Source organism: Malus sylvestris, chromosome 17 (genome assembly GCF_916048215.2).
Source record: "Malus sylvestris chromosome 17, drMalSylv7.2, whole genome shotgun sequence".
Taxonomy (NCBI): domain Eukaryota; kingdom Viridiplantae; phylum Streptophyta; class Magnoliopsida; order Rosales; family Rosaceae; genus Malus; species Malus sylvestris.
The window spans coordinates 10,447,199-10,465,458 of NC_062276.1; the positions used below are offsets into that span (position 1 = coordinate 10,447,199).

The 18,260-nt window shown below is 32.9% G+C and overlaps 1 protein-coding gene and 2 long non-coding RNA genes across 3 annotated transcripts; 2 read left to right on the plus strand and 1 right to left on the minus strand.

The window, feature by feature from the left end:
- The first annotated feature begins 3,055 nt into the window (after positions 1-3,055).
- Positions 3,056-4,616, plus strand: LOC126612101 (uncharacterized). The gene is made up of 2 exons (XR_007618964.1): positions 3,056-3,152; positions 3,957-4,616. It is a non-coding gene; the product is annotated as an uncharacterized LOC126612101 (long non-coding RNA).
- Positions 4,617-10,353: 5,737 nt separating this feature from the next.
- Positions 10,354-15,018, minus strand: LOC126612205 (probable glycosyltransferase At3g07620). Its single transcript, XM_050280560.1, is given in 6 exon segments — positions 10,354-11,127; positions 11,364-11,712; positions 11,812-12,047; positions 12,189-12,289; positions 12,292-12,613; positions 14,841-15,018. Coding segments are annotated over 5 exon segments (1,428 nt in total). The 5' UTR covers positions 12,377-12,613; positions 14,841-15,018; the 3' UTR covers positions 10,354-10,470.
- Positions 15,019-16,358: 1,340 nt separating this feature from the next.
- LOC126612207 (uncharacterized) lies at positions 16,359-17,561 on the plus strand. Its single transcript, XR_007618986.1, has 2 exons — positions 16,359-16,849; positions 17,143-17,561. It is a non-coding gene; the product is annotated as an uncharacterized LOC126612207 (long non-coding RNA).
- The last annotated feature ends 699 nt before the right edge of the window (positions 17,562-18,260 follow it).

Here is an 18,260-nt window from a genome sequence, read left to right on the forward strand (position 1 = left end):
ACCGGTTGCTTTCACAGTGCTGTTGATGCCAATGGAAGATGTGTCAGCGAAAAGAGAAAATAAAAATCTCAGTTGTTGAGAGAGTTTGCGCAGGGCAGTTGTGTGTTGAATTGGAGAGCTTGAAATGTTGCACGACATCTTGTATTTATAGGGACGAGTTAGCTTGCCACGGCCTGAATGATAAGCAGAGGATTTCAATTGCACCTAAAGACTTGTAATGGAATATTCTGAGAAATAAAACGATCAGCACATAAGGACTCTGCATACTAATCCTGTTTTATTCCCACTTTGACTTAACTTTATCCCATCATTGAATTTGTTGGATAGTCACACACGGCTCTTTTCACATCCAAAACAATCACCTTGTTTTTCTCAATGTCTATACGCCCCACACGTTGCAGACACCTATCCAACTTACTACTGGAACTTATCGCACTTGCAAGTCACCTATGCATGCATAAAGACCATGCACCTAACAACTCTAATCAAACCCCATGTTGATATATCCAACCGTAACCATGCATGAAGGCCATATGACAAGATGGAATCCTACTACAATTTTGTTGGATAAAAATCTATTTGTTGATGTACTTAAATTCCAAGATAACTATTCTGATTGATAATATCTAGATATCGTTAATCAGAATAATTATCGGAGAAATAAAAACATCTTTATCCTAGGAACGATCCAAATATTTTGTCCATCCAACGCCGAACTGATTTTGTAAAATCGGGTCCAAACAGGTGTAATCAAGACATCTTCTGTGGAGATCTGTACACATTTTTCCTGTAAAAGCTATTGAATTAGTAAACTTCGGAAATTATATATGCCAAAGACGATAGGTCAATCTCTTTGCCCACATTTGATCTACTCCAATTCTTGGAGTTAAACTCAAATTTTAGGTTTTAAACTTACCTCAACTTACTCCAACCCTTGGGCCAAATATGAGTTTTAACGCAAAACTCATTTCTAGGACAAATTTAGCCCAGAATTCTCACATGAGTTAGTCAACTGGCTCATCATATATGTGTATATTTTTTTCTAATTTTATATTTAAAATTTGATTTAATCCAATAGTTAAGATCTAATATGATCAAATCTAACGATAAAAAAAAAATCTAATTGTCCAAATTTAAATCCAAAGGCTAAAATAATTAAAAAAAATTATTTCATGTGTTTCATATTCTTTCATAGTATTCCACGAGTTTCATGGTTTTATTTTAGTGATTTTTCATCGGAATCTAAATATTTGTAGGTTAAAATGTTTATAAAATTAAATTTGGATAGTCTACATAGTTTTTTTTTTTAAGTTACTTTAAGAAAAAATTATCCTAAATTCATTATTTAATAATTTCGAGCTAAAAATGTAACTCATAAGGATTGGAGCATAAAATTGTTCCTAGATTAAAACCTAAACATTTTGAGTTTAAAATTTTAGGTTTTACGAGTTAGAGACTGTCTAAGAAAACCTCGACAACAAGATTAATTAATCAGCAAAAGGTTCAGTCCTGTTAGTTAGGGATTGTTGCTGGGAATCTCATAAAAATTGTAGTGACTGCACGTTGAAAAAATAAGTTTTAACCACGTGAACCATTTCATGTGATCGACTTTTGGTTTGGAAGGTGCAAAGAAAAAACAAGTTGGAAATAAGAGTTATTATTCCAGCAAACTACAAATTAATAAGAGAGTTTTAATGAAACACTCTTGGTTTGTTTACTTTTAATGAAAATTTACATTTTTACCTTTCTCTGATACTATTGACTACACCTTTATTTATCATCTTTCATTAAAATTAAAGTTTTTTTTTTAATTGTCGTTCATTTTCCTAATTAATAATTGTCTCCACTTCCTTTTGGGGTTATCTATGGACAATGATGCGTTTAAGTCATTAGGTGGCAAATTGGATTAGTCGAAATTTTGACCAAAGTGTGAACCCCTTGAAAGGTGCCCCATTACGCGGTTCACTGTTTGTGTGCTTGATAAATAATAAAAAAAATTAAATATAACATATTGTATACAATAGATTTATGTTTTGTTTCGGAGTACTTTTAAAATGACTCAAAACAGTTTTAGAGAAAATATTTTTGCGTTTCAAAAGGACTTGTATTGCTTCCTGAAATAACACACTAGTTATGTCTTTTTTTTTAGGAATAAGTTTAAGTGTTTTTTCATGATTTATTTACATTTTTATTAATAATTGGTTTTAAAAATATTTTCATCAAAAACTATTTTAATAATTTAAAAAGATCAAATGACAAAAATTAATAAGGGATGTGTGAGAAGTAAAAATGAATATGCTACCCACCCCATCCTCCAAGTCAGATTGTTGGAGGAAATAATATCAAAGTACCGTTTCAATTGGGTCGTGTCTAATGAAGACAAGTTGCTTTGTTTACCGAACAAACACGTCGGTTTCCAAACAGTGCCCATATACGAGCAGTCGCAACTGCTTCATATAAACCATGTGAACCGATGTGCCTTCTCCAAAATGGAAAGGGACTGATAAGTTGATTTTATACTATATATTTTACCCTATTATTAATATTAATTTATTAGTTATTTTGTGAGAAGTTTGATACTTTGATTTATATTCTTAATATAGGACATTCGACTTCCTCTAGAGAAAAAAATAGTCAAACGGATGAATTTTGGAGTGATTCCAATTGGAGAATGTTCGTGATTCTGTTGACTTGATCGTATCAAAGTTTCATAATTTTATACCAAGCGGTTTATTTATAGTGATGAAACAAAGGAGCAGAGCGTAGTGTTGTCAAACTGACGTTTTGTGATTTTTTGGGCTTTTTGGCATCCAAGATGATGTCTTTTGGGTTCTACATCTCAAGCTTTAATTCTAGCCATTTTGGGCCTGTTTTGGAGCCCTGAAGATCTAGAAACGTGGCTATTTTGAGGTAGTGCAGATTTTGGACGAATTTTACCAGTTAATTTATGACTATGTTTCCTAATTTATTTTAATTTATTTGGTTTCCTAGTATTATTCTAAGACTTTTTCTGGGTAGAGTTTTATTTTCTAGTAGTATAAATAAGGCTTTTTAGCCATTAGGGTTTTTGGGGTAGAGAAGACAAGGGGAAAGGGAGAGAACACACGCACTAGTTGGAGAATTGCTTTTGACAATTCAAGTTTATTTTCAAGGTGCTTTCTATCCTTGTTTTTAATAATATTTTGTTTTATAGTTGTTAGTACTAATTTCCGTTTGTTAGGGCGAGGCCACAAGCCTTAGCAAGAAAATGTAGTTTCTTTTCAATTTACTTATGATATTATGCATGTAGATTTTGAATTATTAATCACTGGTTTAAACTATTTAATTGTCTTAATACTTAGCTACCATTAGGATTTTTAGAAAAGTAAATTGATGTAATTTTGGTTGGAGGTCAGTTCCTGAAGTTGACGAACGCTTCTTGTGATTAATATGTGCAAGTTCACTTAGGATGAATACCATGTCTTAAGGGTTGTATGATTTTTCAAAAGGTTTTACAAAGCTTAATGAGTCATGCATGTTTACATTTGATTTGAATACCACAGACGGATTGTATGTTTAATATACGCTCTATGTTGGGGGTCTAAGTAGGCATATATTAGGAAAACCTAATCTTCAAATATACATGTGTAATTCACAAGTAATTGAAAGAACTGCATAGGATTGTTAAGGTGACGGCGGAACCTTAGGCTTTTACAATTTAATTTTCAAAAACTATTTTCTTTTAGTTTATTTTATTTTATCACTTTATTTAATTATTTTCTATTAAATTCGTTTTTAGTATTTGAAATCAAAAATCGACTTTTTCTCAAACTTTGTTTCAAGTAATTAATTAAGATTTGATTTGATACACATTATTCATTCAATCCCTGTGAAAAACAACATTGTTAGAGCTGCTATACTACGATAATCTTGTACTCTTTCAAGTATTTAAAGTGTTTTTATCCCTATTTTTGCAGGTTGTAATACAGGGACATTTGTTCATCCAATTCAAACTGACAACAAATGAAAAAGCAAGTTTACAAACAAACTACCAGCACATGGTAAGCACTCATTCATAATCGAAGGACATGACCATCAAGATTCGCAGTAAAACAAATCTACAATTTAAAAAAACTGGCTCTCGAATTTGTTCCGAGGCAAGAGTTTTGATCAACGGAGCCGAGGCTATAGATCCGAACAGAGAAGTCGTCATTTATTCATTTAGAGCTCTCTCTCTTTATCCGAATAAAAATGGAACGACGACCTCAAATTCATGTCATAAAAAAACAAAATTAACAGGTGAAGGCCGAAGGAGTTAGGGGCATATGAGATAAATTGTTCGAATGGGCCAAGTCTGTGGTTTGATTTTGTCCTTATGGTTAACCAAAGTTCATTGAATGCTTTTGGTTAAATTTAAAGTTACGAAATCTTTTTTATTAGTTTCTTAGTGTTTATAGGTATAGGTTTTCTAGTACGATTAAGTTTGATTTATTTCATGTTTTGGATTATTGCATCTTGTTTTCCTTTGGAAGAGAATAATAAAGGATTGTGATTTGTGAGTGTGTCTGTGAAATTATGAGAGAATTCTCAAATACTTTGTTTAACTTGGTATAAGCATAGTTCGATTATTAGTTGAATCATGATGTGCTTGCTTCACTGTGTGTGCACAAATCTAGCTAGGTTTATTCATGCACCCACATGCCCGACACTTGAGAATGATGATTATGCTTTCGTTTCCTTTGCCTTTAAAACATGATGTGCTCGCTTCACTGTTTTGTCTTTGCCTTCACCTTGTCTTCCTTTTCCGTGGATTGCTTTACTTTTGTCTTGCCCTAAAGTTTATGTTTTAGGTTTTGCCCTTTGCCCTAAAATTTGTTGCAGTTTGCTTTTGTTGCCTTGCTGAGTTGTTTTGCCCTTCTTGTTCTTGCCTTGATATTGCTTTGCCATTGTGATCGTACTGTGTCATTATCTTGCTAGTGTTTGTGGCTTGTGCTAGTTGCGATTATGTTCGTTGTTTCTTAAAGACCTCGCCCCCTTATTGTCATCACGTAAATATTTAAATTCAATCCTAAAAGCAAAAAGTGCAATCACACAAGGGCTCAAATTTGAAGGGAAAATAAGACTACTTCTATTGTGTTGTGAGAAAAACAACTATAAAATAAAGTTGTTGAGTGTTTGTAAACTTTTTTTTTTTGTAAAAGTGCTTTTAACAAAAAAAAAATAATAGTATCTGAGTGTTTGGAAAACTTTTATATAAATTGCTCTAAATTTATTAAATGAGTAAAAATGATATACTATTTAATATGATATAATAATTGTCAAAGAGTATAATGTAAAAGCAATAATTGTAATTTTGTAAAAAATGTGGGGATATATTTGGTATTTGAAAATTTCATTAAATGTGCACTGATTACTATGTTTTGAAAAAAATAAGCACTTTTTTTAGAAGCATAGTAGACCCTGCTTCTGATTTTCTATGTTTTTCTATTGTCATTAATGTCAATTAAACAAAATTGTTTTACCAAAGACATTTGATGCTTCATATTTTCTAATAACCTTTTTTTTTTTAAAAGAACCACTATCTCAAACCAGTCCTAAATATAAAAATTTGGAGGGTACACTGGTATATTTAGAGTGTCAATAACAATTTGTTTTTCAATTTTATTATATAATAATGATGTATATTCAAGTGAAACTTTAAAATTAGAGTATTTAAAGCTTTTTTTTTTCTTGTTTGTTTGTTTAAGATTGAACCGCTTTGATTATGTAGTGAAAGTTATATTTGTAGTTTTTTTTTATTACTTATTATTTAATGACATTTATAAACTTACAATCAGTGAATTCTAAAATTTGTTTTGATTTAAGTTTTTTTTTTAGCATTAATACATTGTCCTACTTTTTGAAAAAACCATTTTAACGAGAAGAACTTTTATAAACTCCACACATCAATTCCAAAATCTCGGAGATCGCCAGGATTAATCAAATATTTTCTTAATTTCTACTAGTATATGCGCACAATAAAGTGTGAAATTTTTTACTTTGGTTGTTAAAATTGAAAGAGAGGGGAAGCGAGTGAGAGAAAACATGGGAGTGAGGAGAGGAGAGAGGGAGAGATGTTGTTTTTTTATTTAAATTAGAGATGATAAACTTACATGTAGGTGAAGTTTAAAAAAAAAAGTAAAATTGTATTTTGTAAAATTACATTATTGTCTTAAATTTTTTTTGTTGTGATAGAAAATAAATATGTTTTTTTTATCCTCATTTAGTTGACAAAAAGAGTTTTATTAATGTAGTTTTAAACCATGGGAGTTGATATGATATCTTCCCAGACATCAATGACCTACTTTTTGGACTCAAACAAGGAGGCAGATTCTATGTCCTCCTACTTTCCGTGCTCTCCTATTTTGTGTGATCACAGTTAAGTCATGTCAATATTTTATATTATTTTTTTATAGAGATAATAAGATAAAAATGAATAGTAATATAAAATGTTAATATGACTTAATCGTAACTACACGAATAGAAGGGCACGGAAAGTAGAAGGGAGCCGCGGTCAAACAATCGCCCTTGTGGAAGGGTAATCATTGATTTGAATACAGTAAACACAATTAGAAAATGTTGATAGTAACTGATTAACTATTTTGTTTTTCACCAACTATTTATTATTAGTATAATGCCTATTTATCCACGTTTTGAGATCATTGGAGTACATCTTCATCTTAGCCGTCCATGCTTTTTGGATTCCATAAATATAAATAGTCTGGATTCTTCAAACACGTACACGTACGACTGATTCTAATTTTATTTTTTTATTTTTTTATTTTTTTTTGTAAATTCCTTTATTTTGTAGGGTGCTATGCTTCAAGTAACGTCGATATCAGATGATGTAATTGAGTCATGATGACAAAGTGCTTATACAATATGTAGATGAAAAAGGTATGATTAAATTTGGAGTGTATAGAATAAGTGGAACCTTAAATCACTACAAGGTGGTTCAGTAGTTGAGACGAATTTCAAGTTCGTATTCTAAAACGACATGTTTTGTGTTTGATTCCTTGCACATAATCATACGATGGTGGTCAGAGAATGCTTAAATGATTTCATCAGTCTTTTCGATTCAAAATGGTGAACTATTTTGAGAAGCAACCATCTATTTCCTTTTCAAGAATAAAACAAGTGGAACCTTCATTTTGCCTGAAAACTTCACTTTGTTCATTTGATTTTAACAATGTGAAATTATCAGTAATTTGATAAACCAATCAAACTAGCTGAATCATAAAATCGATCCTTTAATTTTGTTCTACATTCTATTGAATTTACATTAAGAATAGAAAAAATAATGGTTAATAAACAACTGATTGAATCACATTATTGCTAGCCCATTGTAAGGTACTAATTATGTAACAACCTATCCCTAACTTTACATTTTTATTAATTTTAAATGAGTGAATTGACGAAAATGCCTCTAGAGGCAAGGATTTTGACTTCTGTTGACCATCGGGGCGTCTCGGTCGACTTTTTAAGATTGATCGTTGACTTTTTGTTGACTTTTTACAAAATTTGCTCGGGACCCCGCTCTGGTTCCGAATCCACGCTCCGTTTTTCCAAATTTAGTCGTTTAAGTTGAGTTTTACTAATTGTTCCTAATATTATGCTTAGGTGCAATTATTATCAGAGACTCTGGTTATTCTAGTTTAAACGGATGCGGCCTCGCAAGTATCTGTGAGTGGGTCTTTACTTTTAAATATTATATATTTATTCAGTTTCTATTTATACGTTTGAAAGAGAATTTCCTACGTATGCCTAGATTAGACTAATGTTTATAAGAATTAGCGAAATAGCGGAAATTACGAAATTATCCCAAATCCTACGGGATGCACATGTATGCATACTTTTATGGGGTTTTAATTACAACCATGATTAATATTTTACTTATTACTATTATGTTGATGTGAATTATCAAATTACTATGGCACGACTATATTTATGTTATCTGCTCATCGTTTGCTGCACCGGTGTTAGTACTCGCCGGAGCCAAGGCCAATCTTTCACGTGTATGTTCACATCGCACTGTACGTTCACTTTGTAAGTGCCAGTCATGTCCATTGATATAGGCAATTAGGACTCGTATGTGCTGCTTATAGCGCCACTTTTCACGTCGTAAATCACTGGTACACCCAGTCATGTTTATGTCAGAATACATTTGCATGAACTCGTGCATAGCATGTGTCGATGAGCACTCGATATGATATGTTTGCTTATGCGAGATTATGTGATTACATACGTTATGTACTTATTTATGAAATATTGTGTCGTATTGAATTCTTGAGATTTTGCAGGTTACGGTAGTTATTTTCTTACTATACGTAGTATGTATATCTTGGAAACTATACTTGTTTTACGGTGATGGGTTATTATGTTTTCGAAAAAGTTTTTATAAAGCTTTGTTTTTAGGCCCACTCACCCTTATTTTTCACCCATCCAGGTTTAGTAGCTACGCATTTTGTGTCGACGAGGATTCTTGGCAAATCTTGGTATAAGTGGTTACCTTCGATGGTATGATTCTCATCCTACCTTACTGCACTTTACTTATGCTCCGACATAACGTGTGAAATGAGTTCATTCCCGCTCACAAGCGCACTTTTGTGTTTATGCATTTTTAGGTTTAAATTTATCCACAATTTCCTTATCACTACACTTTTATGGCTTCGTCACCTTCCTAGTGTCGGCCAGCACAGCTCGATTTGGAGTCCAGGTGTACATTCCGAGTCAGGGTGTGTCAAATTATAAAAATAAAAAATAAAAAAATAAAAAAAACACTGTACAAGAAAAAGTTAAATATTAAAAACACTGTTTACCATTGTACAGTAAATAGTTAAATATTAAAAACACTATTTATCATTGTTTATATGATGAAAATACCCTTGCTACATTTGATGCATTATTTTGAATTTCTTTTGAAGTTTTTTGTTTGAGGGCATTTCTGTCCAAATCTTTTTGGTGAAGCCCGTGACCTAAAAAAACACTATTCACTAGGTTGTTGGCTTTATATATATTAGCCTTCATGCATGCGTGCTATGTGCGATTGACATGTTTTAAATGAATAATATTAGACCATGCTAGAAGAAACCCCTCATAAACCAATCAAAGCAGCTTGTTGATGCACAAAATCAGTGAGGACTTTGGTACAACAGAAAGTGTCAAGTTTGTGACCTTCGCTAGATTGCTTCGGTCACTAGCGTGGATAAGTATGTAAATGGATAGAGATAGGGAAGCAAACACAAAATGTACGTGGTTCACCCAGATTGGCTACGTCCACAGAGTAGAGGAGTTCTCATTAATTGTGAAGGGTTTACACAAGTACATAGGTTCAAGCTCTCATTTTGTGAGTACTAGTGAATGATTTAGTACAAATGACATTAGGAAATATTGTGGGAGAATGATCTCCTTTTATAGAAGAGAGTTTCTAGTTTTGTTTTGACATTGACACGTGTCGTATTGTGATTGGCTTTTGATGTTGACACGTATCTCGCTATGATTGGCTTCTGATGTCGACATGTGTCGCGTTGTGATTGGCCTCCTGGTTGGAGGGAAACTCTTCTGGATCCTTGACGATATAACGTTGACCGGTGCTCAGTAGTTTTAGGATTGGTCAAGTATGATACAAACACAGCTGAATCCACATAATACAATCGGTCTTTCAATTTCGATCTACATTCTATTGAATTTACATTAAAAATAGAGAAAATAATAGTTAATAAACAATTGATTGAATTATATTATTGTTAGCCTATTGTGAGGTACTAATTATAAAAAAAAAAAATTAAAAAAAACATTGTACCAAAACACAGTTTATCACTGTTTACTACTATACAGTAAATAGTTAAATATTAAAAACACTGTTTATCACTGTTTATATGACGAAAATACCCTTGTCACATTTGATGTATTATTTTGAGTTGCTTTTGAAGTTTTTTGTTTTGGGGGCATTTCTGTCCAGTTCATTTTGATGAAGCCTATGATCCCAAAAAACACTGTTCATTAGGCTGTTGACTTTATATATAAGATGGAGTGGGATCAGTTGCAGCTGTCATGATACCAAGCAAGTCCCCAAAATACCAAAAAAATAAAAAATAAAGTTAGAAATATTAGCCAGATTTTCTATCCCTGTATTGTCACTTGGTATGGTGTAAGAGAGCTAATTTTAACGCGAAAAAATATAGGAGAGCTAATTTTAAATTTTTGAATAAAAAGCTTCAAGAGAGAACTTTAGTAAAAACAACCCTCAATTTAACGGAACAATTGACACAACTAAGTTGAGAGGGAAATTGACATGAATGTAAGTCTATGGGGGCCTCGGAAGCAAATTGAGAGTTCATAAAGTGGAACAATACCTTCAGGGGGTATTGCTACATTTTTCACTTTGTATTTAAACAAATTTTTTTAAAACAATATCGTGATGTACTTGGTAACTTGGGAAATAAATTAACTCTAAATCTGTACATTCAATCTTCTAAGCCAGATTGAATGAATAATCATATGGAAAACATCATATCTCTTGGGTGGATTATTCACTACAAAATGCCTTTGCACCTGCTTCACTCTTTCCTGCATTCTTCGATATTGCTCTTCAGGTATTCCCATTAAGATTTCTTTAAGTTTTGGAATTTCACTCACTGAAACTTGAACAGAAAACGAGTCCCAGTTAAGCACATCACTGAAAGGCAGCACATAGTGTTGTGATATCAAAACTGGAACACAATCTGCATAAATTGCCTCCACAATTCTTGGGCTGGCAACTTCATGTCCACTAGGGCAAATGCAATACTTGCTTTTCTTCAGCATGTCATGGTATGAAAGCTCTTCAGGGAGTTTTTCATAGACCAGTAAATCTCTGTCTTTTCCTTTCCAATGCTCGAAAAGAAATGGCCTAATTCGACCGTGCATTCGTCCTGCAAAAAATGCTAGGATTGTACGTTTGGACGGATGCAAGCCTCCAATTAGACCTGTTATTTCACCAGTTTCCAGATTGATTTCAGGAAATGATGCATCTTTCTTAGGGTTAAAGTGCTCGGATGTATTGGCGTTGCATAGTACACGGATGGCAACGAAGTACAGTTGTTTAACATACCATGTAGCCCTTGGCCCCTATACAAAAGCCAGTAGCAAATTAGTTACTCGACTGTGGATCTGAACAACTGATCATGTGAAATCATACTTTCATACAATATCTTAATTGAATTATATGTAATGATCAATAAATTCTATTTAATTCTACGTCTACATGTATAAAAATTCTAGTAATCTATAATATTTGTTTGAATGTGTGATCCAGATTAGCAATATGGCAATGTGAAATGTTGTACTAATAGTAAAAAATTTACCCAATCATGGCAAGAAAGCATGACATGATCAGCTCCAAGGCTTCTGTTCCAGTATGGATACCTATTAGAGATGATACGAACGTAATCAACCACAGTGCGCTCAAGAACAGCTTTGTCACGAATAATCGGGTGAAACAAATACTCGACGATCATCACAACACTGAATGGCAGAAAATAGACGTGAGCATTTTCAGGCTCTCGAGTCCGGAACTTGGTATCAGTTTCCATGAAGCTAAGGAAGAGTCCCTCCATAGAGTAAATGTTTTTGCAAGGACCGTTATGAAATATAGGCAGCTCTCCCTCTTCGTAGACATATATTTTAAACATTTTTTCCATTAAGAGGTAGCTCCTACATAATTGAAATAAAATGAGACAGAACTGAAGAGTAAGGCAATTTATTTTTCGGACTATTGAAAGATTTAAGGTTCTAGTTATGAGAGTTCAGTACCGGTGAAAGGCATACGCATTCCTGTAAATATCGCCTTTTGGTATATAATCTGCATCTTTAAGAGGTGTTGTATGGTTAAGATTTTTTATTGCTTCCCCAATCAATGCTCTAGCAGCAGCAAGACCAGCTTCAAGTTTCTTCAGGTTTTCATCTCCCTTCTGCCAATCCCTTTGCGGAACAGAATCGCCAATGTATCCCCTTCCAAGATCAGGCAATGCCTTCATCCTTGTTGCATCCTACAAGATTAACTTGGTCAAAACATAAGTGGTAACATCAACCCAAAAAAAAGAAATGGAAGAACAAAATTGGTTACACAAGTTTACACCATAACGAAATTTTACAGAAATTCAAGCACCAAACTTGAATAAGTAGAATACCTTGTATGATGAAATATAGTTGATTCTGAATGTGGAATCAGAAATCATATCTACGCCGGTACCCAACCATGGAAATTGAGACGTTCCTTTCGAACCATTGTCACAAGACTCACAACCATATAAACTATAGCAAAGGAAGCCATAGCAAACACAATAGCATTTTGATATCTTCTGTAAACCTGCTTCATCTTTCTCTTACTCTATCAGAAACACACAAGCACACATTACCTTTCAGAACACATAATTCAGTAAATGTCTGGGAAATATATGTATGATTATGATTATAAGTAGTTATCAGGTTTTCGCCTTATCAAATTTCACTTGAATAAAATATACCTGATTAACGGCATTTTCTCTCTGAGGTAATGCTATACTGGAATAGAATATGTATCCAGAGCGTTTAAAAGATGCTATACTGGCATCTTCTAACAACCGGTAACCGACATGGAATTTTTGGAGTGAACGGTAAGATAATTGTATAAAAATTTGGTACACTTCAACAAATCAAGGGAAAAAAAAATCATAGAACGAGTAATGATTTGTATAAAATGACCTTAATTATACATTAAGATTTTGGCTACAATATTTAGATGTATTTAATACAATAATCATTTGACAGTCAGATATAAATCATGTGAATATATGGACAGATGGATGAAGGGACTAGTATTGTCCATCCCCATCCTCACATTATTACTTACGGTGCAATCCAGAGACTCCAAAGTTATTCTCGTTCCCTTCATATATTTTGTCAATCTCAAATAACAAATCAATTCAACAAACAATAAGATTTATAAAAGTATTGGCCATAATTTTTTTTGGTTTCTCCTCTGCTCTACCTCTTACTTGAGTGCTAGGGTTTCTATATTTTTTATTGATAGAATTTTCCTATTAACCTTAATAAGTCTTTCAAATGGTTAATAAATAATTTTGTAAATACTCTCCGTTTAATTCCTTTTTATATTTGGAAGAAGTTCATCCTCATATAAAATTTTGGTTCCACCACTATATAAATATATGTATTTAATGCTCGAAAACTTAATTTCAATCATTTGGTATCATGCAAGAATTAAAGAAGGTTTTGTTATTTACTCCTGGTCCTGATTCTTCAAGCACAAGATAATTAATAAGATTTGGAGATGCTCGATGTGACATCCCACATCGCCCAGGGGAGTGATCCTTAAATGTATATTCTCATCCCTACCTAGCACGAGGCCTTTTGGGAGCTCACTGGCTTCGGGATCCGTAGGAACTCCGAAGTTAAGCGAGAAGGAGGCCAGAGCACTCCCAGGATGGGTGACCCACTGGGAAGTTGCTCGTGAGTTCCCAAAAACAAAACCGTGAGGGCTTGGTCGGGGCCCAAAGCGGACAATATCGTGCTACGGTAGTGGAGCGGGCCCGGGAAGTGATCCGCCCCGGGCCGGGATGTGACACTCGAGACCACTGTCATTTGCATCAAGAACAAAGAACATAAATAAATTATAGAAAACTTCATTTTAATCATTAAAAAAGATGAGTTTTAGATTATAACCATATGTAAGATTAAAATCTAATTTTAGTCCCTAGCACATTTAATCATATCATTTATTAGTTGTATTTTGATGTTTTATTTTATCCTTTTATTTTTATTTTAATGTATTAATTACATTTAAATGTAATTTTTATTTCATTCATCATAATATATTTTAATGTCTACATTTAGGCAACTAATTTTTTTATAATATATATTCCGATAACAATTTTGTATGTTCTTTATTTAGGTACATTAATACATTTGAATATTTTGGTATATCCATTGATACAAACATGTAGTTACATTGATTCAATGTAATGCATTTTGGTCAATATAATGTATTTCGTTACGTACACTTTGGTACACACATTTGAGTATTGACTTTTAGGTACATTAATTCAATTATTATATTTCGGTAAATACATTTAGGTACATACATTTTGGTATTGATATTTAGGTACATACATTTTTGGTATTGACATTTAGGTACATACATTTCAGTATTGACATTTAGGTACATTAATTCAATATAATACATTTCGTTATATACATTTAGGTTCATTATAATATATTTCGGTACAATCATGTAGGTACAAATATTTCGGTACAAAAAAGTCAATTTTATATATTTTGGCACAATTATTTCTGAACACTTATGTATTTATATATTTTTGTATCACAATTTTTTTTAATATTTTCTCATTTAAATTCATTTCTAATTAAAAAAAACTAAATATGTGCATATTAATAAAATTAAAATTTAATATGGAGAGATTAAATAAAAATACACATTAAATAACAAAAATTGAATGTAAATTTTGATAAAAGTACACTCAAGGGATTAAATTGAATATTTAGCATCAGGTTTTTTTTAAAAATTTTAATCTTTTACAATGATTAATGTTCAAAAACCCCAATAAATTATTATCTTCGTGAAAACTAGACAACACAAACAATCGTCCAAGCAAGGGCAACTCAATAATTTATATTTCAAATAATTTTAAGCATCATAAACTGTTAGAAAACGAGATTCCCTATCGTCGTTCACCTCAACGGTATTGGATCTCGCAACAATTAAATGGTTCACAGTCATCAACGTACATGATCAGTAATTTCTTCAATATTAAGAATCTACACACCTGATAAGTCGAGATCTGATAAGTGGACCGGGCAGGAACATATAGATGTCTGGGCAGATGCCTTTTACTTCATGCATACTTAAAAAATCTGACACACACTTGTACGACAACAATAAGGCAAGGAGATAGCAACAAGAGATAATAATAGAGTTTATTATTCAACGACTAGCCCAAATGTTGATGAAGACCTAGCTTCAAGTCTTTCTATTATTTGTGGCTCTTCTCTTACTATGAATCTTGATAAGCTTTCATGCACGCATGTGAAAGACTTGGCTTCAAGTCTTTTTATTATTTGTGGCTCTTCTCTTACTATTATTTGTGGCTCTTCTCTTGCTATGAATTTTGACAAGCTTTCATGCACGCATGTGAAAGACTTGGCTTCAAGCCTTTCTATTATTTGTGGCTCTTCTCTTACTACGAATCTTGTGCTCATGCGCGTACAGAAGACATTTTTTGAATCACGACGTGCTACGTGCGATTTACACGTTTTAAATGTATTTATATACGTTAATTGACAAAAGAAAAGTCAAATATTTGAAGTAAATGAATAATCTTAGATCATGCTAGAAGAAACCCCTCATAAACCAATTAAAGCAGCTGAATCCACATAATAAAATCGGTTTCTATTGAATTTATCTTAAGAATATAGAAAATAATATTTAATAAACAACTGATTAAATCACATTATTGCTAACTCATTGTGAGGCTAAGCTCACTCCCCTCTCCCTAAGTGTAGATAATATTGTTTGTTAAAAAAAATCATTTAACAACTAATTTAATCACATTATTATCCGCATGCGAAAGACTTTTTTTATAACCGGGCATTACACACCTCTTAAGATGTTTTGAACGTCTTTAAAAATAGAGGAAATAATATTTAATTAACAACTTATTAAATCACATTATTGCTAGCTTATTGTCAAGTACTAATTATTAAAAAAAACATGTACAAAAAAAATTTATTTATTAAAAAACACTATTAAAATGACAAAAATACCCTGCCACATTTGATACATTATTTTGAGTTACTTTTGAAGTTTTTTGTTTGAGAGACATTTTTGTCCAGTTCTTTTTTTTTTTTTTTTGGGTGAAGCTTATGACACCAAAAAATATTGTTCATTGAGCCCTTGACTTTATATATAAAGATAAGTCCTAAAACAAAAGGGAATATGAGAGAACTCAAAACTCCATTGTATATGAGAACAAGTGACAACCATAAAAGATGTTTAAATAACTACTACCATCAATTGATGATGTCATTAATGGTAAGTAATGGTGTGAACAAATATTGAAGCTATTTTCACTAACAGGTCATTTTAGGGTGCATTTGTTGCACCACACTATCTCGAACTGGACTAACTTCAGGGATTAAACTGGATTGGTTTTGCATGGACTAAGTAGTATAAAGATAATGAAACATTTGGTGCAGTGTCAGACTAAATCAGAGATTAAATTATTTTAGAGTTAAAAGACTTTTTTTTTGTCATTTTTAATATTTTGTTATTGTTAATACACACTTTTTTTATTTGACTCTCTCCCCCAGTCTCTCCACTTTTTTTCTTTGGTTTGCATTCTATTCTTCGAAAGCGCATATTTGCTCCCACTAATAATCAAACCCAGAAAACTCTCTCTTCCTTTCATTTGCTTTCTCTACAATTAAAACCCATATTTCTCTTCTTTTAATTCACTTTCCCTTCAAATCAAATCCAGAAAAATCCCTTCTTTTTTTTTTCAATTTGCAGAGGCTCAGATCGTTGGATCTGTAAATCGGCGACATACTTGCAGACACATCTTCTTGGCGGAGTGCTTGGCGGCCTCAAGGAGGACGCGACGGTCGGTGGCATGTAATCTGGAGCTGCGGGCAAGGCATGTGAGAGAGCTGGAAATTCGAAGGAAATTATGGGGAAGCTTTACAAAATTATTATGAAGCTATGCGATTAGAAATTTATCCTTATGATTGAAGTTATATACTATAACATAGGCCTTATCCACACAAGTAACCGAGAAAGGTAACTAATGTGGAAAGTAGCCATCGTGTTTTAAAATTGAGATTATTTCATTTATTTCTTTGTCAGAAAGCAGCCCTTAGGGAGCGGGGCTTTTTTTATTGAAATGGGGGAGTTTCGGGAACAAAGCTCGGCCCAGATTTTAAGGAAAAGCCCTACCCTATATGTAGGGGTAGTATCATTTCCCTATCTAAGCTATATCAACATAGCCAACTAGAAAACTCATCCGCTTGTCAGTTATTCTTGGTGTAATACTCACTCGTAAATGATTGGTGTCATAATTTTTCACTGATCAGGTGTGATCGGTCTCATCCCTGTGATTGCAAGTTGAGGAAGAAGAAAAGCTTAATGGCGGCAGGTTCGGGATTTGTGGAAGACGAAGAGGAAGATGACTGAGGAAGTTGAAGCCTCAGCACAATGATGAAGTGAAGCAATGATCTTAGCAATCTCATCCTTCTTGCCCTGCCTCGCTAAGCCTAGCTAGTGAAAAGTTTAGTCGGAACGAGTCCAAGCTAGTCCCATTAAACTCAGTGTTGGCATGCACCAAACAAAGATTAATATTCTTAGCTAAGCCAGTCCAGTGAGACTTAGTGAGTGCAAACAAACACGCTCACCAAATGTAGTCCATAGTCAACACTAACTTTGTCTAGTTAAAGGGGATCAATTTAGAAATTTAGAGCTCTATAAATGATATGGGAGTTAAATCCCGCTTCAATACTTGTCCAGGTTATCATTTAATGTTGGTGACCTAACAAGTCTTCATTTTTCAAAATATTATGTAATTATTTGAAATGTTTTACAAATATGAGACCAATTTAAAATCATCTCTAAGTTGAATTGTTATTTGTACTTAACCCTACAATTAAATGAGCATTTCAAAAATGGCCAAAATTTAAAAATCAAATGATGCCAATGCAGGGGGTGTGGTTTGTTTTTGTCGTATAAGCCCAAATCGAAAACCAGAGCCCAATTTCGGATATCTGAGAACCATTTTTCTTGGACTTACACTTACCAGCTGCCACCAAAATCTTGTCCGCACCAAAATACAATGCTGCATCTCTAAAATCTAATGCAGGAAACATGAAATCTCAAAGTTTCAACTATAAAAGAAGAGTCATGCTAGGTAGATGTTGATTGAAACATTAAAACCACCATTAATGTATAACAGAGAAAGCTTGAAGATATAGAAAGCTAAGAGAGGGAAAACTTTCACAAAGACTTGTCATGGTAAGAAAGAAGGTAGGAATAAGCACACTTGGAGAGCGTAATACAATGATGAGTTGTATACGTGTTCAGGAAGTATGAATTGCTTCTAAAAAAGAACTATTGATTCTTTCCCAATTGGTAGGACCATAGATTTGTCAAGAATGAATCACTATTGACCTTATTCCTTTCATATGGTATTTATAGCTCA